Source organism: Furipterus horrens, unplaced genomic scaffold (genome assembly GCF_987537825.1).
Source record: "Furipterus horrens unplaced genomic scaffold, mFurHor1.1.pri manual_scaffold_8, whole genome shotgun sequence".
Classification (NCBI taxonomy): Eukaryota; Metazoa; Chordata; class Mammalia; order Chiroptera; family Furipteridae; genus Furipterus; species Furipterus horrens.
The window spans coordinates 54,927,259-54,947,661 of record NW_028327178.1 but is presented as its reverse complement, the minus strand read 5'-3'; the positions used below and the strand labels follow the sequence as shown (position 1 = coordinate 54,947,661).

General features: G+C 36.2%; 1 protein-coding gene across 4 annotated transcripts in view; it reads left to right on the top strand.

Moving 5' to 3' along the window:
- Positions 1–20,403, top strand: part of PTPN2 (protein tyrosine phosphatase non-receptor type 2) — a 137,034-nt gene that overhangs the window by 93,465 nt on the left and 23,166 nt on the right. For 3 of the 4 annotated variants that reach the window (XR_016512732.1, XM_090285852.1, XM_090285851.1), the window contains exons 5-7: positions 2,991–3,128; positions 10,056–10,265; positions 11,162–11,314. Coding sequence is in view for 3 of the 4 variants with exons in the window: in XM_090285852.1 (XP_090141978.1) it covers positions 2,991–3,128; positions 10,056–10,265; positions 11,162–11,314 (501 nt within the window). In the remaining variant the exon portion in view is untranslated. The remainder of the gene's footprint in view (positions 1–2,990; positions 3,129–10,055; positions 10,266–11,161; positions 11,315–20,403) is intronic. The other variant, XM_090285853.1, reaches the window with a different exon arrangement.

Genomic DNA, 20,403 nt, shown 5'->3' with positions numbered 1-20,403 from the left:
TCTTATGATAGCCTTATCGACGCTCCCATGTATGTTATTATGTTATTAGCTGTTTCTCTCTTGCTGCCTTTAGGATTCTCTCTTTGTCTTTCAATTTTGTCATTTTAATTTTGGTGTGTCTTGGAGTGGGCCTGTTTGGCTTCATCTTCATTGGGACCCTTTGTGCTTCCTGGCCTTGCATGCCTTTTTCTCTCATCAAGTTAGGGAAGTTTTCTGTCATTACTTTTTCAAACAGGTTTTCTATTCCTTGCTTCTCTTCTTCTCCTTCTGGTAGTCCTATAATATAGATATTATTACATTTCATGTTTTTCTGTAGCTCTCTTAAAACCTCTTCACTCTTTTTTATTCTTAATTTGTTTTGTTATACTGTCTGGGAATTTTTTTCTACGTTGTCCTCCAGCTCACTTATTCGATCTTCTGCTTCCTTTAGCCTCCTTTTAATTCCTTCTGCTATGTTCTTCAATTCAGAAATTGTGTTCTTCATTTCCTCCTGGCTTTTATTGGTAGGTTCTATGTCCTTTTTCATGCTGGTGTAATTCTCAGTAAGTTCCTTGTAGTTTCCCTGGAGTTCTTTGTAGTTTTCTTTGAGCTTGCTGAGCTCATTGAGCTTCCCTATAATCCATATTTTGAATTCCATGTCTGATAGTTTTCTTACCTCCATTTCATTTAGTACTCTTTCTGGGGATTTCTCCTTTCCTTTCAATGGGGGATTGTTTCTCTGTCTCCCCATTTTTATGACTCTTCTTGTTTGTTTTTGCTTCTTAGATTGATCTGCACTTCCTGGATTTTCGCCTGGTGGTGTCAGATCATTTACCAGTCTGGGTCTAGGCAGCCTGTTGGAGACTACCAGAGATCTACTGCCTTTGTCTGTCTCCTTTAGTTGTTAATCTATTCAATCTGTGATCAGCCATCAGAAGAATCAGGCATTTCTTTAAGGAGTTTTGCTACTGGGTTGTTCATTGTTTTTAAAGCTTTTCAGTGAACAGAGCTAGAGAAAAATGTGATTGTGTGTTGAGATAACAATACCTCGAGTTCATACTAACATTTCTGATTCAAATTTAGGACTATAGGGGTTAGCTTAACCCTTTCTACCTTATATTTGTTACCTTCTTTTTTATACCATAAATCCGTTTTCTCAAAAGACAGTAGGGATGTAGAATTACCTTATAATGACTCATTAACTGTGTCCCAAATTACACGCAAAGATTACTCATAAAAACAATATCAACTCCATCAACCAAAATAATTACTGAGAAGATTATTTTTAATTTTTTTATGTTTTCCTCGTTCTTTTTCTGTTTTTTTTTTTTTTTTTTTTTTTAAGGTGTACTTTATCTACAGTCTCAGAGTATATAGTATAGTGGAGTCTCTCTTATATTCCTTTGAAAATCTTAGTTCTACATGTAAATGTGTATTTTATATTCACTACCAGTCTTAATTGATGTCTCTACATTTGTTCTGTCTATAGCTCATTCTCTGGTGGATCCTGAGGAAAGACTGTCGGGCAGAACATACTCCCTGATTTCCTACATGTTGATGACAGTTTATCTACTGTCCTAATAGCTTAAAAGTCGGTTTGGCAGGACATAAAATCCTAATGTTACATTTGCTTTTTTTTAAGCAACTTAAACATATTACTGCATTTCTTTCTGGCATTACAAACTACTGTCAAAGTCAAATGGAAATCTTATATTTTTTCTTTCATAAGTCACTTTTATAAAATAAAAAATAAAAAAACTGGGTTACCCAAAGGATTTTTTTCCTTCAGATTCTATTAATTTTACCCAACTATGTTTTAGTGTTGGTCTTCCTTGGTCAGTTTCTCCAGAGGCATAATGTACTCTTTCAATCTGTGATTTGAAATATTTTTTCCTTTTTTTAAGAAAAATTTATTGAATCATACTTTTAGTATTTATTTTTCCCTTGCTTGCTTTGGTGTTCTTTGGGTCCTATTATACATATCTTAGATTTTCTTTGCCTATTTTTGTATTTGGCACGATGTCTAATTCTATTTGTTACTCTCTTCATTTCTTTTTTTTCTTTTTAATTAATTTATTTGTATAGAGAGGGGAATAAAGGGAGAAAAAGAGGGAGAGAAACATCAATGTGTGGTTGCCTCACATGTGCTCCCAACTGGGGGCCTGGCCCACAACCCAGGCAGTACCCTGACTGGGAATCGAACCAGCAACCCTTTGGTTTGCAGGCCAGTGCTCAATCCAGTGAGCCAATGTAGCCAGAACCATTTCTTTCTTTCTTTCTTTTCTTTGTTTTTAATTTACTCCTTTTCCTTTTAAGACATTATCTATTCTGTTTATTCACACTTTCATTCCTTTTAATTTAATTAGCCTTCTTTTCTGAAGTGAAATGACTCTTATCTCACCTTGCCTCAGTCTACTGGCTTCATAATTTGGCTTTTGGGAAGATGCTTGTATTGTCACAAATAAATTTTATATTAGTAGTTCTGCCAAAATGTAACAAATCTAGGTAAAGGGAGCTTATCTTTTATTTCTCTTCCCTGACTTAATGAGTAAATAACACAGTGTTATTTCTAGATGTGTAGTATTTAGTAGCACATTTATAGATATTTATGAAAAATACTTGTAAAATAGAGCCTTTTAAATATTTTTGGAATATAAAGATTTTTGCAAGAGTTTGATACTCTGGGGAACATAAAGTAAATGCCAGTATGGTGTTAAATTATAGGTTGTCATGCTTTAGAAATGACAAATTCATATTTATTTTATGAACATTATATCTGTTTATGGCTTTTTTAGTGTATAAGTTATAGGAACATTTTATAAACCTGCTCTTATAAAATGTCCATCTGATTAAAATATATTAAACATCAAATATAGTGTGACTGTTCTTATATTTGGGTGGTTGAAAACAATAGCATGTATGCATGTGGTTTGTTTTTATTTTCCAACTTTTTCTGGTTTTATAATATCTATATACTAAAAAAATATATATATACATATTCTTAAATTTAGGTTAAATGTGCACAGTACTGGCCAACAAAAGACGACCAAGAGATGCTGTTTAAAGAAACAGGATTCATTGTGAAGTTCTTGTCAGAAGATGTGAAGTCATATTATACAGTACATCTACTACAATTAGAAAATATCAATGTAAGACTTTTCATGTCCCAAAGATTGGATTTTATATGAAGATTTTAAAAATTATTCTTTATTATATTTTTTAAAAATTATAGTTGACAACAATATTATATTAGTTACAGGTGTTCTTTATTATTAGATTTGAAGTTTGGAGGAGCATATACATTTTGATCATAATACCTCCCTTTCAGGACTGTTATGGAGATCCAGTAGAGATGTGTATACAAAGCATCTGATATAGATTAAGCACCCAATAAACGACAGCTGTTGATACCTAACTACTCTTCAGAATAGCAAGCTGACCTTTCTTCCCTTTTTTCCTCTTACTTCTTTTGCCGTATTTGTGTTATTGTTAGAATACCTAGAAAAGATGAAATGAGAGTGATTTTGACATGCAATTAGAAACTAAGAAAACTAGAAACTAGGAAAATGTTTGCCATTAAATGACTTTTAGAATGTATTTAATTTACAAAATGAGATACTGTTTTAGTTAACCATTAAGCAGGTTAATTAACATGATTATTAACAAAAAATAAAGCTTTGTAGAGAACAGAAGGGTTATACATAAAAGTGCTTTTTAGATACATAGAAATACCTTTTATGGTTGATCTCTTGGAACACCTCTGTTTTTATTGCATACTGTAAGCACAGGTACATACCATGTGCTTAAGGTCCAGGTCAGCTACGCATGACATCCATAAGCAAGCTTATTATATGATCTCTAGGTCATCTAAGAGGGCTCAGGGATGGGAATTATAAGGCTTACCCTTTTTCAATTTCCCTAGCTGTGCTTATTCTTCACCAGCAATTACATTTATATATGTCTTAAGCTGTATTGAGACATATCAACAGCTATTTGATACTGGCTTGTACAGCACTATTCCTAGAAACAGAACTGCATTTCCATAAACTTCTCATGGTTCTCTGAATAATCTTCTCTTGGTATTTATCCTAGGTACCTCATCTACTATGGCAGTAAAATGGAGAAGGGCATAGATGCCTTTCTCTGTTTCTGAAACCTAATTGAAAATTGATCATATCTCAAATAAGAAAATAGAATGGCACTTGTATTTTGTTTGTTTACAAAGCACTTTCACATACATACCAATGTCAACAGAGTAAATATTCTTAATATCCCTATAATTCATATATTTTTTAAAAATCCTAAAATCCATTAGGTTATAGGATTTTTTTTTCTATAAATAATTACTTAGCTAATAAGTGGCAGATCAGAACTCAAATCCAGATTTCCTAACTTCTAATGATATAGAGTTAAGTCTTTTCAAAAAAGATGCTAATTGTTGTAAAGGAGGATTCTTGGTTCTAAAGCATCTTTCTGAATGAGGTCACCATGTGACGTGGCCAACCACTATGCTTTAGTAGCTGACAACTGTGTGATTTCTTTCTTGCCTGGGTTCAGAGTCTACCATAATTAAATAGCAATAATTTGTTTATATTCTGTTTTACAATCTTTAGTAAGAACTAGGAATGTTAGAAGAAAAAAGTAGCATTTCAGTTTGAGAGGCAGAATTGCATTGGTTAAATATTTAGACTCCAGAACCAGATTGCCTGAGTTTAAATCCAAGCTCAGCCATTCCTGGCTGTCTGATTGGTCTCATTACTTAACCTCTGTACCTCAGTTTTCTCATCTACGAAATGAGGATAGTGATGTATACCTGTCTTAGGGGGTTTGTTATAAGGATCGAGTGAATTAATACTATAACAGTGCCTAAGACTCAGTGCAGGATCCACAGTTACTAGCTTTAATTGTCTATCTGTTTCCTTTGTAATATTAATAAATTGGAAAAGCCTGCAGAAGCAAGGGCAGTTGAAAGGATCAAGTTGAGGGAAATATAACTAGGTAGCGAGAGGTGATGAAGTAGGGGAGTGGTAGCCAACCTCACATGCAGATTCCTGAGCTGCAGAGAGCCAGTTGGCTTCTAAAAAAGTCTGGCTTGTATCTATTAACAGATCCAGGTCCAAAGCGGTCTCTGCAGGCCCTGCTCTTTTGTAGACCCCTTGTCTAATGGAGCAGTAAAGCTACATACCAGCACTTTTTTCCAGTGTCTTCATTAGAGCTAAGAGTTTGAACTTTTGCCCCTGAATGAAGAGATTCCATTTCTGCTTTTAAAGTGGCCCTGTGGCTTAAGCTATGAAGATAGTTGTGAGGGGCTTTTAAATTATAAGGTCATCTAGGGTACTTATTTATCTTTCAGTTTTTTCTTTTCAGTTGCCCTTCACTATTTTCCATAATATTGTTGGCCAGTTTTGTTTATCAAGTTCCAGGAATACTAGTGTAATACTGGCGGCCAGCCTTCTATTCCTCTGTCCCTGTAGATTTGCCCCAAACAGATGAGTGCCTAATTATGATGATGTTTAGGTGGAATTTGAGTCAAAATAGCTTAAAGATTTATCTCACCTGGAATGTCCTCTCGTCTCTTCCTAATTATAGCCTGCTGATCTTCAGGCACTACCACTTGTGCCCCATTTCTTACTTAGGTCTCAATATATCTGTGATGCATTTATTTCTAACAGCTACGAGCTTCTCTCCTTAATTTAAATTTTAACAGTTTACTGACTTATTCACTACTTCTGTGTGTATATATTTTGACTTTACAGGACAAGGTTTTTAACACCCCCAGGGACAGGGTTCTTACCTGTTACCTTGGAACTCCCCTCTGTTATTGCATGAGTTCATTGTTAATCACACTTCAACTGAGTGGTTATCTCAAACAGAGGCATGATTCTTCCGCCTCGCTCTAAAAATCTTCAGTGGCCAATGCAGAGGTCTGTGACCCAGCCCAGGCAGGTACTTGCCTCCTTGTCTACCTCATCTTTAGGCACTCAGGATTTCTTCTTGCTAAAAGACTTGCGCTTCTTACACAGGTTTTTCCTTAGGGGCCCATACCTTTGCGTATTGCTTTTCTTTGCTTAGAATGAAATCCTTGTGCCTAACTATTCCTATCATTCTCCTCTTCTGCAGAACTGGTGAGCTCTATTAATCTTTTAAAATAAATCAGAGTAACCAAATATTTAACATGGACAATATGATGATCCTGGCAAAAATAATGGGAGTCTGAACTAAGGCAGTGACAATGAGGGTACAGATTTGATTCAGTAAATCTGTATTAAGGAGATAGGGTTAACAAACTTTGCTGATCTTCAGGTGCAGAAGAAATATTAAGTGAAGAGATTGAAAGTGTGGAGAGTTTTAAATTTACTGGAGTTTATTAGGAGCTACAATAAATTAGTGAGCATAATAGTTTGAGAAATAGCCAGTATCTGTTAAGCTTTCTCATGTGCAAGCATATGTTAGGCACTTTGCATTCATTATTTCATTTATTCCTCATAATACCCTTCTAAGGTAAGCACTATTTTTAACCCTATTTACAGATGATGAAATTGGGACTTATGAAAGTCTTTTGGAAACATAATCTTGGTACATTTTATATATGTCTAAAAGTGTAAAAATAATTAGACTGGAGCCATATAGCTATATAGATTTTTATATGAATTATAAAATATCTTATGTATATTGATGATAAAAGTAATAGTTAACTTGAATGGCTTTAGATGACATATACTTAAGTTGCCATTACAATAAGCCTAACAGCTCCCCATTGTCTTATACCTACTCAACTCATAGATTATCTATCTTTTTAGCCTCCCTTTACAGGGTGGGGCAAAAGTACATTTACAGTTGTGAGTACAGGAACCAGAGTTTATTCCTGTATTATTATTTATTAATTATTGTATTATTTTTCATACAAATTACTTTTGTCCCACCCTGTATAATGAGTTTGATATCCTTAAATTTAAAAGATTTTGAATTTTGAATTCTCCTTCAAAAAATGTAAATGAGATTTTTGCCTTAAGAACTGAACCACTGACATTTTTGTGTAGAGCGTGGTATACATAATGCAACATTGTACAGAGAGAACTGGGCAGGCATGTATGGAGCAAGTGGAGAAGGGACAGCTATGCAATTGAGGATGCAAACCAGGTGTCTGTGGGTGTGAGGTGCAGCTGTGGGAAAGTGATGGGAGGGACCACCTGGGCATCACCAAGGGAAAACTGATTGACTTGGTGACATAGGAGAAGGAAAGGGTGCTTCCACAGTTTTACAATAAGGAGTTTGTCAGATATTCTAAAGTCTAAATGTAGAGCTTGTTTGGAATAAAGATGAATTTTGCTTCAGCTCTCTGTCCTCTGGCAAGCCTTTTTTCCCCCATGTGAAAAAGAGGGAAAAGGGGTCTAATCATGCATGTAAACATTTCTTTTATACCACAGAGTAACATAAGGCTCTTACTGCTTTATATGTTCTTTTGGGATTTATATGATTTGTGAGCTCTGTTTTTCTGAGTCTTTTTTTTTTTTTTTTTTTTTTTCAGTAAGAGTAAATTAATAAAGAAGTTTTTTAGTTTGCTCTGGTAGAGAAGAAAAAGACTGATTTTCAAAAATCAATTAGTGAAGAGGACTGTATTATACAATAGCTGTAAGCATTTCTGGGAACTGGCTTTGAATATCCCAGACAGCATGACCTGAATTTGAAAAAATTGAACACGGGACCACTACTAGTCTTGAGCCAAAATCATACAAGCATAGAAAAAGCAAGCAGTCGTTTGGTAACCATATAGTTTTGAGCCAGGAGGTGATGCAATAATTTAGCATACAATCCTTAGGAACCCTGGGCCACACCCTAAGGAGCACAGCTCCTACACAGGTAGGGTCTTGCCCACTGTGCCCCACTCCCACCCCCTGTCCTGGGAGATCCAGCTGGTCCACGCTCACATGGACAGTGTGACCCTGCTGTACATCGTTAGAATTGCATGGTAGCTGATGACCATAGCAGGCAGCTGTCAGGTTGTCACCTGTCCAATTATAACTTTGTAAAGCTTTCTTAATTTGGAATGTTTTAAATGCCTTTTTTTAATACAGTAAATTTAATTCCCTTTTTTACTTATAGTAAGATAGTCTATTTGGCGTACAGTTTTATGAGTTGATGGTGAATTCAGTTGTGTAATACTTCACCCCCATCAAGATACAGAACGGTTCTAGCACCACCAACATTTTCCCCCAGTTTTTATGCTGCTTGTCTATAATCATCCCTTGCCCCCCTCGCAGCTCCTCGCAATGACTGAGCTGACTTCTGTTCTTATAATTTAGCCTTTTCCAGACTCATATAAGTGAAATCATATAGAATATATCTTTTAGAGTCTGGCTTCTTTCCTTTACCATACTTGAAATCTTTTGAAGTTTATTAACAACAATGATCATTTTAGTTAGTAATACAAAATCTGCTAGTACCCCAGTATATTGAGAACCTATGTATCATGATATATTTGGAATTATGAAAGCTGGATATTTAGAAAAAATAGTCACTAGAACTATGTAATTAAACGTTTTAAAGTATAATTTAAAAATTTCTACAGTGTTATCAGTGCTATTCCTGATATAATTTAGTCCGGTACTTAGGACTCTCAATTTCTATTGAAAAGGGGGAAATTTAATTTTAAAAAAAATGAACACTGACTTTAATTTTGAAAATTTGTATTGAAAGCAGGATGCTATACAGTATTCCCTCACTTATCGTGGGTATTATGTTCTAGACCTCCACCCCCCGCGCGATAGGTGAAAATCCACGGAGTAGTAACCTTACATTTATTTTAGTATTTATATATATTTTAAGGCTTTATAAACCCTTCCCACGTACTTATAAACCATTTCTAGTCCCTTATTAACCTTTCCCACTCCCTTATTAACCTTATCCACACTTTTATAAACATTGCTTATGTTCTTAAACATATTCTACACTCTAAACCTACGTAACTTTAACAACATACGTATACAGTACCGCAAAATCCCACAATATAACGAAAAATCCACAATAAATAATTAAATAGAATATTTTTTAAAATCCCGCGATACATTGAGGCCACAATAAGTGAACCGCGATATAGAGAGGGACTACTGTAATACTGTTTAGCTGTTAACCATTCAAAATATCATTTTTATGTTAATTCTGTGGCTTCTTCCTCCAAAAAATTTTTATAATAAAACTGAAAAATTGTGCAAAGACATGTTCGTTGACAGAAATGAAGAGTATAAAGCACAAAAGTGCTCTTTAGGGCAAAAGGCAATTGGCAAAAGTTAAGGAACATTTTCATAATGAGTAAGTCAAAAATATAAGATCATCAGGAATATCCAGGAAGTGATAGTGAATGCCAGGCAAGCTTTAAGAGACAGGAAACATTTAGCATGTTGGTAAACCATTTTAGGACTGGAAATTATTACCATAGGGAAAAACAGCAATTAGAAGATTTTTTAAATTCTTGAACTGTTCCTCTATGACTGTGTAACACAAAATAGAAGATAATTTATAGAATGGGAAAGATTATATCTAAAAATTTTTTGGAATTCTTAAAAAGAAAACCATTAAAGAATGTAAAATTATACTGATAGGCATTTTTAAAAATGGAAAAAAAGAATCCACTTGTCATCAATTAAGAATTAATAAAAGTATATGCAACATATATGGTACCGATTTAGTGGTTAAGAACTTAAGTGCTGCACCAGACTGTTTCTTCAAATTCTGGCTCAACTATCTTCTAAATGTATGACCTTGGATAAATTACTTAACCTTTTGCCTTAGTTTTCTCATCTGAAGACTGGCTTTTAAATAGAATTGTTATGTGATTAATATATAAAAAGCTTAGAACACACCTGCAAAATAATTTTAGCTATTATTAATATATTCTAAAATTCTCCCAAAGAAAATCTTTTCAAACTTGTGTGATTATCAAAAACCAAAGGAAAAGTCATGGTACAAAAATCCCATAGAATTAAAACCATTACACAAAACACATAATCATTCTGAAGTAATGTTTTTCTAAAAAAAATTAGAACTAACTTTTTCCCCTTGATTTTTACTTTTTATAGAGTGGTGAAACCAGAGCAATATCTCACTTTCATTACACTACCTGGCCAGATTTTGGAGTCCCTGAATCACCAGCTTCATTTCTCAATTTCTTATTTAAAGTGAGAGAATCTGGTTCCTTGAATCCTGAACACGGGCCTGCAGTGATCCACTGTAGTGCAGGCATTGGGCGTTCCGGCACTTTTGCTCTAGTAGATACCTGTCTTGTTCTGGTAAGTGCTTCTTATGATCTAATTTTAGGCTTGTTTACTTTTGTATTGTTTCCATTGGTAGAAGTAAGCTCTAATGTCATTATCCTAGAACTGCTCTTTCTTGGGGAAAACCTAAAAATTTCATTTATATTCCTTCGGCTGCACTTGTAGGGTATAAGAACAGTTGAGTCTTAACATATCTACTGTATTACTTTACTACTCGGGCTATATATAGTATACTTCAGTCAAAAATTGGATCTGTGCATTAAAGGGAACTTGGACATGTTTAGAACTCCAGTGTCTGTTCTGTTAATGATGAATATTAAAATTGAATCATGTGTGTGCCTGTTCCCTCCCAAACATACTTTCAACAACTTTCTTTTCCGTTTGAGGGAGGAATATGGTGGTTATAATACCAGATCAGTAGTCTAGGGCTGGTGCAGTGGCTCAACAGTGTCATTGTGGATCTAGGCTCTTTTCTATCTTCCTTCTTCACCATCTCCAGAAGGCTACTATACACAGACATGATGGCAAAAGGGCACTGGGCAAAAAGTTTTACTCCTGCCGAGAAGAACAATTCTCCCTTACATTAAGCCAGACTGGTTAGTCATAAATCCTTCCTGAGACCAAACACTGGCCACAGTGAATGAGGTTGTTGTGATGGTTTGGAATCAGTTATGAATTAGCTAAAGGACTAAAAGTCCTCCATCTACTACTTGAACCGTTGAGGTGTGAGGAGGGTGGGTATCTGGGGATGATGGTTTTGTACATAACTTACAGCTTCAGTGATAACTTACTCCTGTTTTTGAGGAAGAACATAGAGCATAACAAAACTCTTAGCATTATCCTGTATTGCTTCTCTTTCCTGGACTCTAAAACAAAAGGCTTGAATAATTTACTTTCTACCTTTCTTGCAGATGGAAAAAGGAGATGATATTAACATTAAACAACTGTTACTGAATATGAGAAAATATCGAATGGGACTTATTCAGACACCAGATCAACTCAGATTTTCATATATGGCGATAATAGAAGGAGCAAAGTTTATAAAGGGAGATTCAAATATACAGGTAAACTTTTCAGGGGGAAAATAATACCTGTGTAATAAATATGATTAGCATCAAATAACTGCACTTCAGTTAAGCACTAATATTCTCCCTTCCTTTCAAAAAGCAGTACATTAATGCCATAAATCCAGATGGCCATCTTAAAATTATAAAATTAAGCTTACTTCCTCATCACATCTCAGCCTCGTGTGAAATCCTGCCTGTTACTCTGAAGTCCTATTGGGAAGAAGATTACATGAAAGAAAATATTTTCATGTAAGGAGGGTTTAAGCATTTAATCATTCAAATAAACCTGAAAATTTAGGTGCTTTTACCCATTATGAACTTGACTTGGGATTATAGAATACTTAGTTTATATAACAGGTGTTTCATTTTATAACAATAAGCAAGTTGAGTCCTTATGGCAGACATAGTAAAATTCCAGTAGAATGTTATATTTTCTTGGGTTGGTGGTTTTATTCTCATGAAAATATTCTTATTCCACATTTGGAAAAGCTAAGTTAAATGACTGACTGTCAGAAGTCATGTTATGTACTAATGTAAAATGTAAAATAGAGACAAAGAAGCAACAAAAGATCCCCATTTCTTGTCTGGTCTGATCACATGGGGTTGGACATAAGTTAATAGAATATCTTTCTTTATATTTTTCTTATATGAACCTATTTACCAGCTCTTTAATTTCTGTGATTACTAGCTAAAATAATATTCTTAATAAGCCTTTTAAGTTTCATTGAAAACTTTAAAAAAATCTTTTCATAGAATTAAAAATAATTTTTATTGAAGAGAAACATTAGGTTACTCAATGCTATCAGTCAGCAAAATAGTATGTAAGATTAAGCCCCACAAAACACGAAACTGTACTTCAGAAGTCAGACTTTCAGAACATCAGGTTTGGTTGGCATTGAACAGTGATTTAGAAGTAAAAGTTATCTCAAGTGTTTTAAGATTTGAAAATATCTTTTTATTTTTACGTCACTGAGCATATACCAATCTGGAATTTTAAAAAAGTTAAGTAGTTGTACCAAACTTTTCCACCCACTTTTGTTGCTTCCCTTGTCACCACTCATTGCTTGTTTCCTGGTTGTTCTTACAGACTGAGTAATTATAGGGAAAGTGCACTGTCCTTTGGATAGTGTTCTTCCCCACCATTTGAAATTTTTTCAACTTCTGTGTTTTTTTTTCTTCTAGTTTTAGAATATATATGTACTTTCTTTGAAGATCTTTCTCACTACAGAGATGAGTTTCATGGACACATTTTTAGTGGTTTTTTTTTTTAAGTATATTTTATTGATTATGTTGTTATAATTGTTCCAATTTTTCCCCCTTTGCTTCTCTCTGTCCAGTACCCGCCTCCCCCCAGCAATCCCAGTCCCCCTTAGTTCATGTCCATGGATCGTGCAAATAATTTCTTTGGCTTCACCCTTTCCTATATATTTTTTAAATTTATTTATTTTTTAATAACAATAAAAAATAACAATTACCCCCCTCTCAGACTTAAGACCCTTTGTTATCATATAACGGACAATGGGCAGTGGTCTCATGCTCCTCTAGCTGCTTCAAGCTGGACATGGTCATTGTCCTACCTACCCTTGGGTCCAGAAATCCCTAATAAGAGTGGGGGTGTGGAGGGGAGGGTGACCTTCCCACATGGGGAAGGATCTTGCAGACTCCAGGTCAGCTGGCTGTCCCCAGACAGTGGTATGCTTGGTATAACATGCAGGCATCCTTGTTCTATTCTGGGGGCAAGAGATTTGGCAACAGGGTTTAAAAAAGCATCATTCAATCCATAACCACTAGATGACAAAAGGCAGGGATTAAGTTTTCAATGTCCGATGTTAGGGGGGAAAAAAGGCTCTTTGGAGAAAGGTGTGCAAGGCACGTCACACCTATCCAAAAACCTTTTACCCACTATACTTAGTTTGGGCTGAGGGGAATATTTTGGTTTCCCCCCATCTCAGACCTCTGAGCCTTTTCTGTCCAAGCCATTGGGATAGAAAAGAGAAACCAGTTGTAAGTAGTGAAGCCCACAGACAACCCCATTCTTCACCAACCCAGCCACTTAGTTCAGCCAAATCATTGAGTCTCAGGAGGCAGCAATGCAGACAGGATTAAGTGAGGCCTATATGTACAATGACTCGGGTAATGAGATCATAGGCTATGCCCTACGAAAACAGAAAACACATGTTAATTTATGCAACATAACCCACAAACCAGTCTCTAAATCTGTAAGACAGTCTTATTGGAAAGACATCCAGTTGCAAGGCATTTGACATTCTTCTTGCCTGTAAATTAAGCATCTTTGATCATGTCACAGACCTAGTTTAACTTCCAAGTGAAAACAAACTTTAAATGAAAATAAACTTTAAACATAGTTGTACTACTTTATAATCTGCCACTCAGCATTGTGATTTTCCTTGACTCGTGATTTTTCTCCTTAAGATTACCCTCCTTGTCATTAAAGGGACTGCATTAAGTCCAGTTTTAAATTTCCTGTTCGTTTGCATAAACCCAACAAGACCTGCAAATGATCACATATGATCTTTATGTCTGCTTTGCTGGAACTTACACAAGGAACCTTTAGGGTGACTTTCAGTCTGCCCTTCAGGGCACAGAAGCTAAAGCACATACCTGCCATTCAGCCTTGCCTGTAAACACCTGTCTTTTCCAAATCCTTTGGGATTTCCATTGTGCCTTAAGGTCCCTTCTAGCCATATTTCAGGAAAGCAATCTTCGTTCCTTCCCTGGAAAGATTGCCATGGACCGCACAACCAACCAAGGTACCAGGCCTTTTTTCTCTTGGGCTTTTGTTACCTTGGAAAGTCAATCCCAGTTCCTCGGGGCTTTTTGGTAACAAGGAGAGCCCAAGCATGTCTCCTTTAGGCATGATATTCCAGTCAAAGTCATGGTCAACAAAACCTCTATTAACAACTGGTATTATTAGTTTTATGCAAAGAACCTTATGTCATTACTTCTTCAGAATGTAAATTCTGGAGGGATCGGGTAGGGAGAAAAATATACAGTGTGAAGGAAAATCCTTGTCCTAATAAGCACTAAAATTGCATTTCCATACTTTTCATTATTTTTTGTTCACTTTCCTACATGTGAGGCTTTTGGGGGGGATGGGGGGTTTGCTGGCTCATTTGTTAATTTATTTTGCTTTCATTTTACGTCAGTGAGCATATACCAATCTGGAATTTTTAAGAAGTTAAATAGTTATACCAAACTTTTCCACCCACTTTTGTTGCTTCCCTTGTCACCACTCAATGCTTGTTTCCTGGTTGTTCTTATAGACTGAGGAATTACAGGGAAAGTGCACTGTCCTTTGGATAGTATTCCTCCCCACCAGTTTAAATTTTTTCAACTTGTTTTTTAGTTTTAGAATATATACGTACTTACTTTGAAGACCTTTCTCAGTACAGAGATGAGTTTCATGGACACATTTTTTTGTGGTCTTTATTATTATGACATTACAGGTTGTGGCTTGGAAGAATTTTTTTCTGTCACAGTTTATCTGATATGTCATAGCCATCCGACTCTCAATTTGGTATCATTAGCACCCCATTCAAACCCAAGGCATTCTGTGCCCACATATACAGAAAGGACATTGGAAATGTTTCTATATTTTTCAGGTGCCCAGAATCATTGTTACACATTTGTTACCAATCATGCTATCGATTTGGAAAGGCCAGTTTCCACAGAAATTATTTCAGCAAGACCCTAATAATTTATGAGGTGCTTTGAGGTTTTTTATTATAAATATGATTAATGAGTATATGTTGGATATAAAAGAGCATGGAAGTATGTCATATACAAAGTGGAAGTCCTTGTTAACTTACCCACCCCAAATTTGTAACAGTTTTGGCATGTATGTATTCTTCCAGGAATGTGTGTGTGTGTATATATGGACTTGGTTTTTTTACATAGATCTTTTTTCCTCCTAGAACTCCACTATTTAACATTATAGCCATCAACTACATGTACTATTGAGTGTAGGTTTCCCCGCCATCTGAAAATGGAACATTCCCCTGAAACTTTCTGTAAGCTGAAATGGCATAAAGCAAAGAAGCAATTTCTATTATTTTATATGAAAACATTTTTCCGCATCCTCAGACCCAAAAAATAACCTACCAAACCATACCAAATAATACATTAAACCTAAAATAACACTAATATATACAGGGGTGTGCAAAAGGTTTACAGTTCTGATTATGTGAAATAGAGTTTATTTTTGTATTATTATTAGTGAACGCTGGTAAGTTGAGCACTTACAAGATTGCACCTAAGTGCACTGTGCTGTTGTGACATTCTTTTGAGTTAATAAAGCTATTGTAATAATCATAATGTGCTTGTCTTTTCCATACGAACAACTGTAAACCTACTTTTGCCCTCCCCTGTAGTGAAAACTGCCATTCTTGCTGCTCAGTATGTATGCTTCCTCTATACCAGCTTGCTGCAAAACAAATACTGAACGCTATTTTTGCAGAAGTGAAAATCCTCCAGATTTCTTCGTTAGTGAAAACTGACTGATGTAGGTCTTTTTGTATAAGCAAAGCAGTGTAATGTGAACTTCTGAAAAACGGGATATCTGTGCTTGAATTATGGCTAATCTAAATCGAGATCTGCTTAAAATGTAAAATACACACCAAATTTTGAAGATTACATAAAGGAAGAATGAGTGTAAAATGTCTCAGTAATTAAAAAATATATGTTTAGATGGTAATATTTTTTAAAGTATTCAGTTAAATAAAATGTTAAAATTTATCTTCCTTTAAAACATGGCCAATAGCCACTTAAAAATAATATATGTGGTTCACATTATATTTCTATGGACAATACTATACTAGAACCTAAGCTTAGAATAGAAAGCTAAGAGATGTAAAGTTCCCTGAAATTTTAATCATAAAACTTTACTGTTACAAAGATGTAAAGTTACTTTTTATATGTAGATGCCCCAAAATGAATAATATAACTGTACCCATAAAAGTATCTCCTTTTTTATATATGGACATGCTAGCCAAGTTATGAAATTCTTATTTCTCACTATACACTTAACTCCTCTTGCCCTGTACATTTTGGGAAAACAATATTTATAAGAAGAAAGAAGGAAGCTTCTTTCTTTTAAGTATATTTTATTGATTATGCTGTTACAGTTGTCCCAGTTTTTTTTCCCTTTGCCCCCTTCTGCCTGGTACGCCCCTTCCCTCCATCCATCCCACCTCCCCTTAGTTCAGGTCCATGGGTTGTGCATGAAGGTTCTTTGGCTTCACCCTTTCCTATACTATTTTTAACATCCTCCTGTTTTGTTAACTACAAATTATACTTCTTGATCCCTGCACCGTTTTCCCCTTCCCCCTCGCAGCTGATAACCCTCCAAATGATCCCTTTACCTATGATTCTGTTCCTGTTCTGGATGTTTGATTAGTTTGTCTTTGTTTTTATTTTTTAGATTCAGTTATTGATAGTTGTGAGAGTGTTATCATTTTAATCTTCATAATTTTGATCATCTTCTTTTTCTTAAGTAATTCCCTTTAACATTCCTTAAAATAATGGCTTGGTGATGGTGGACTCCTTTAGCTTTACCTTGTCCAGGAAGCACTTTTATCTGCTCTTCCATTCTAAATGATAGCTTTGCTGGACAGGGTAATCTAGGTTGTAGGTCCTTGCTTTTCGTCGCTCTGAATACTTCTTGCCAGCCCCTTCCTGCCCGCAAAGTTATTTATTTATTTATTTATTTATTTATATTTATTTTTCAAGAGAGGGGAATGGAGGAAAAACAAAAATGTGTGGTTGCCTCTCACATGCACCCAACTGAGGACATAGCCCACAACCAAGGCATGTGCCCAGACTGGAAATCCAACCATGACCCTTTGGTTCATAGGCTGGCACTTAATCCACTGAGCCACATTAGCCAGCGTTCAAAGTTTCTTTCGAGAAATAAGCTGATAGTCTTACAGAACTCCTTTGTAGATAACTCTCTTCTTTTGCTGCTTTTAAGATTCTCTCTTTATCTTTAACCTTTAGCATTTTAATTATGATGGTCTTGGTGTGGTCCTCTCTGGGTCCAACTTATTTGGGACCCTCTGTGCTTCCTCTGTGCAGCCTGGATTGAACGGTGTTAGCCAGGTTGATGGAGTCTCATATACGGCACCAGCTTGCTGGCTGTGAGGGGAGAGTAAAGAGACAATGACCTCTGCTCACATGATGCCAGACACTTCAGTTCCTCCCTGTATACCACTGATGCCTTTCAAGCTGCTGCCCCAGTGCTAGAGCTCAGTGGGAGTGAGTCTGAGTAAGTGAGTCCATGTGTGGGTTCTTTAAGAGGAACTGTTTGGGGCTCGTGTAGTTTCTTCCACCGACTCAATCCCCACTGGTTTTTGGAGCTAGAAGTTATGGGGACTTATCTTCCTGGCACTGGAACCCAGGGATGGGACTCCTTGCTCCAGAGATATATATCCCTCCTGAATTTTTATCCATCACACGGGGGTGAGAGTCCAGCCCATTCCGCATCTGCGCCCCTCCTATCCACCTCTGTGGATGTGGTTTCTTTAATTCTGTAGTTGTCAGGCTCTATTTCTGATGGTTCTGGCTGGTGGTTGTTCTGTATTATCATTGTAATTTTGATGTGGTTGTGCGAAAAGGTGAGCCATTTCTGACTATGCTGCCATCTTCAGAAGCTTCTTTCTAATGTGAGCACGACAGTAGGGGGTAGGGGGTATTTCCTGAACCTGTGTATCTCCCTCCAGAGAATGGTCTTTTCATAGCACCTGACCTATGTAATTCTTCATCTCTGGTACTTTTTCCTAAAAGTGGACATCTGTTTTCACCTTTAGTCTTAATTTAAATTTATGTGATGCAAGTGATGTTTTCATGACTGAATACAAGTGAAGGTGTCTGGCATATGTGGATATAAAGTGATTTAGGACCTGTCAGGGCAAAAGAGGACCATTAATATTCAAATCTAAAGTAAATACATCTAAAATCAATAAATATGCATATGTAATTATAATAATATAGCATGTATTCATTTATAGAAATCTTCAATGACCTTGACCTACCTAGATAAATATAGATAACTTCTAGTGGTCTCTAATAAAGATAGCAGTTACCTTACATCTTTCTTGGTACAAGGTCAGACGTAAAAACACAATGCAGTTACTGGTATTACCATATATTTATTAGTACACTTCTAGTATCAATGATGAAGTAAACCTCACAGAGTAACTAATCCAGTCTGGCAGTTCAGAGTTGGTATTGAAGATCTCTGGCTGGTAATTTGACACTACTGATAAAGTATTTAGTAAATTATATACTTTTAACACGTTACAAGGGGTTTTGCATTTAATTGCATCACTTTACTGCTTTGAAGGGCTTTCTTTAGTGAGAAATGCGTGGGGTTGCAGGCAATATGTGTAGGATTGCTCAGAGAAGCCCATGACATGTGGGGACGTGGTTCAGCTTGAGAATAGAATTAGAAAGAAAGATGAAAACCTGTCAGTCTAGATAGCTGTACGTCAGGCCGCAAAATTAGAGCTTGAAGGAGGTGGTAGCTGAGTGCAGTATTGATTCTTGGCTTTCCTAGCCAGCAGTGACAAGCCATGACAGGTGATTTTGGAGTACATACTTAATTGAGTGAGTTTATAGCCCAGAGACATGGCAAACAGACTTTTTTCCCCTTAATCACCAGCATTAATCTCCCCCAAGTTTGCTGAGTGCTTTTCTTGTGACAGATTCTGAATTTGTTGCATATTCTCGGATGTAGCCAGGAGGTCTTGATTTTTGGCATCATATTGTAATGGAACCCACAGGCTGCTCCGATTGAAACAGAACCCACGGGCTGTTCAGTTATTAGGGGCCTGATTGCCCACCGCCAGAATTATAACTCTGAATACCAGAGTTTGGTGAAAAGAAAAACAATTGTTTGTTTAACGGTTATATAGATTTAGATTATTTGCGGATTTTTGCCGTTGTCTTATTTTCTTTAAAACACTCACAGACACATAGTCTGCCTCCCCCTACCAAACCAGGCTAGTTTTAGAAAAGTCAGAGATACAGTTTTCCTACTTCCCAGATACAGTTTAGCTTTACCGGCAGCTCCCAATCATTTGATCCTGATTGGGGAGGTTTTGCCTGCATTGTGGTGCCCTCCAACTTTTAATGCAGAACTGTGTGGAATTCCCAGCCTCCTTGTAAACTGCATGGAGTTCTCCCTTTCCTTTAAAAGCCGCATGGTGTTCTTCCCTAAAAATGTCTGCCGCTTATTTTTAAATCCCTGACTGCGTCCTGTAACACAGTAGGCATGGTAACCAGTTCTGACCATTGACCGAACTTTACACAGGCTCTGTGTGCTCTTTCTGTACCATTCCATGGTCCAAAATCCCTCCCATCTTCTTGGGATCTTGGAAGTATCAAAGCCATTTGCCTAACAAAGACACTAGCCACTAGCCACAGGCATGTGAAGGCATTTTAAAAGCTGTTTTCTTTCACCATCCCCCAACCCACAGGCTCTGGAGATTTTTGGAGACCCCCATTCTGTAACAATATCATTTACTGATATTTTTGAGTTTTGTCCAAGTATAAGGCCAAGTTGCTATAACTAGGTCTTAGTAAAGGATGGAAACTTCAGAAATCAACCAGCATAAATTTAACTTTTTTTTTTATATTGATTTTTAGAGAGAAAGAGACTGATCAATTTTTGTTGTTGTTGTTGTTCCCCTTATTTATGCATTCATTGGTTTATCCTTGTATGTGCTCTGACCGGGGATCAAACCTGCAACCTTGGCATGTCTAGACAAATCTCCAACAACCTGGGGCCAATCTAACATTTTTATTAGGTACTTTCTTAAACTATCTGGTGTCTGAAGTTGATATGCTTTTTACAGATAGTCACTAGCATTCATAGGATAGTTAACCCAGAGTACCTGCATTAAAATTCTGGCCCTGCTATTCATGAGCTGCATAGCCTTGGGCAAGTTACTTAAACTCTCTCAACTTGTTAGAATAGTAGTAATACCTACCTCCTAACGTTCTTGTGAGGATTGAGAACTAATACATTTGAAGCATTAGAACAGTATGCGGTGTAGTAAGTGCTTAGT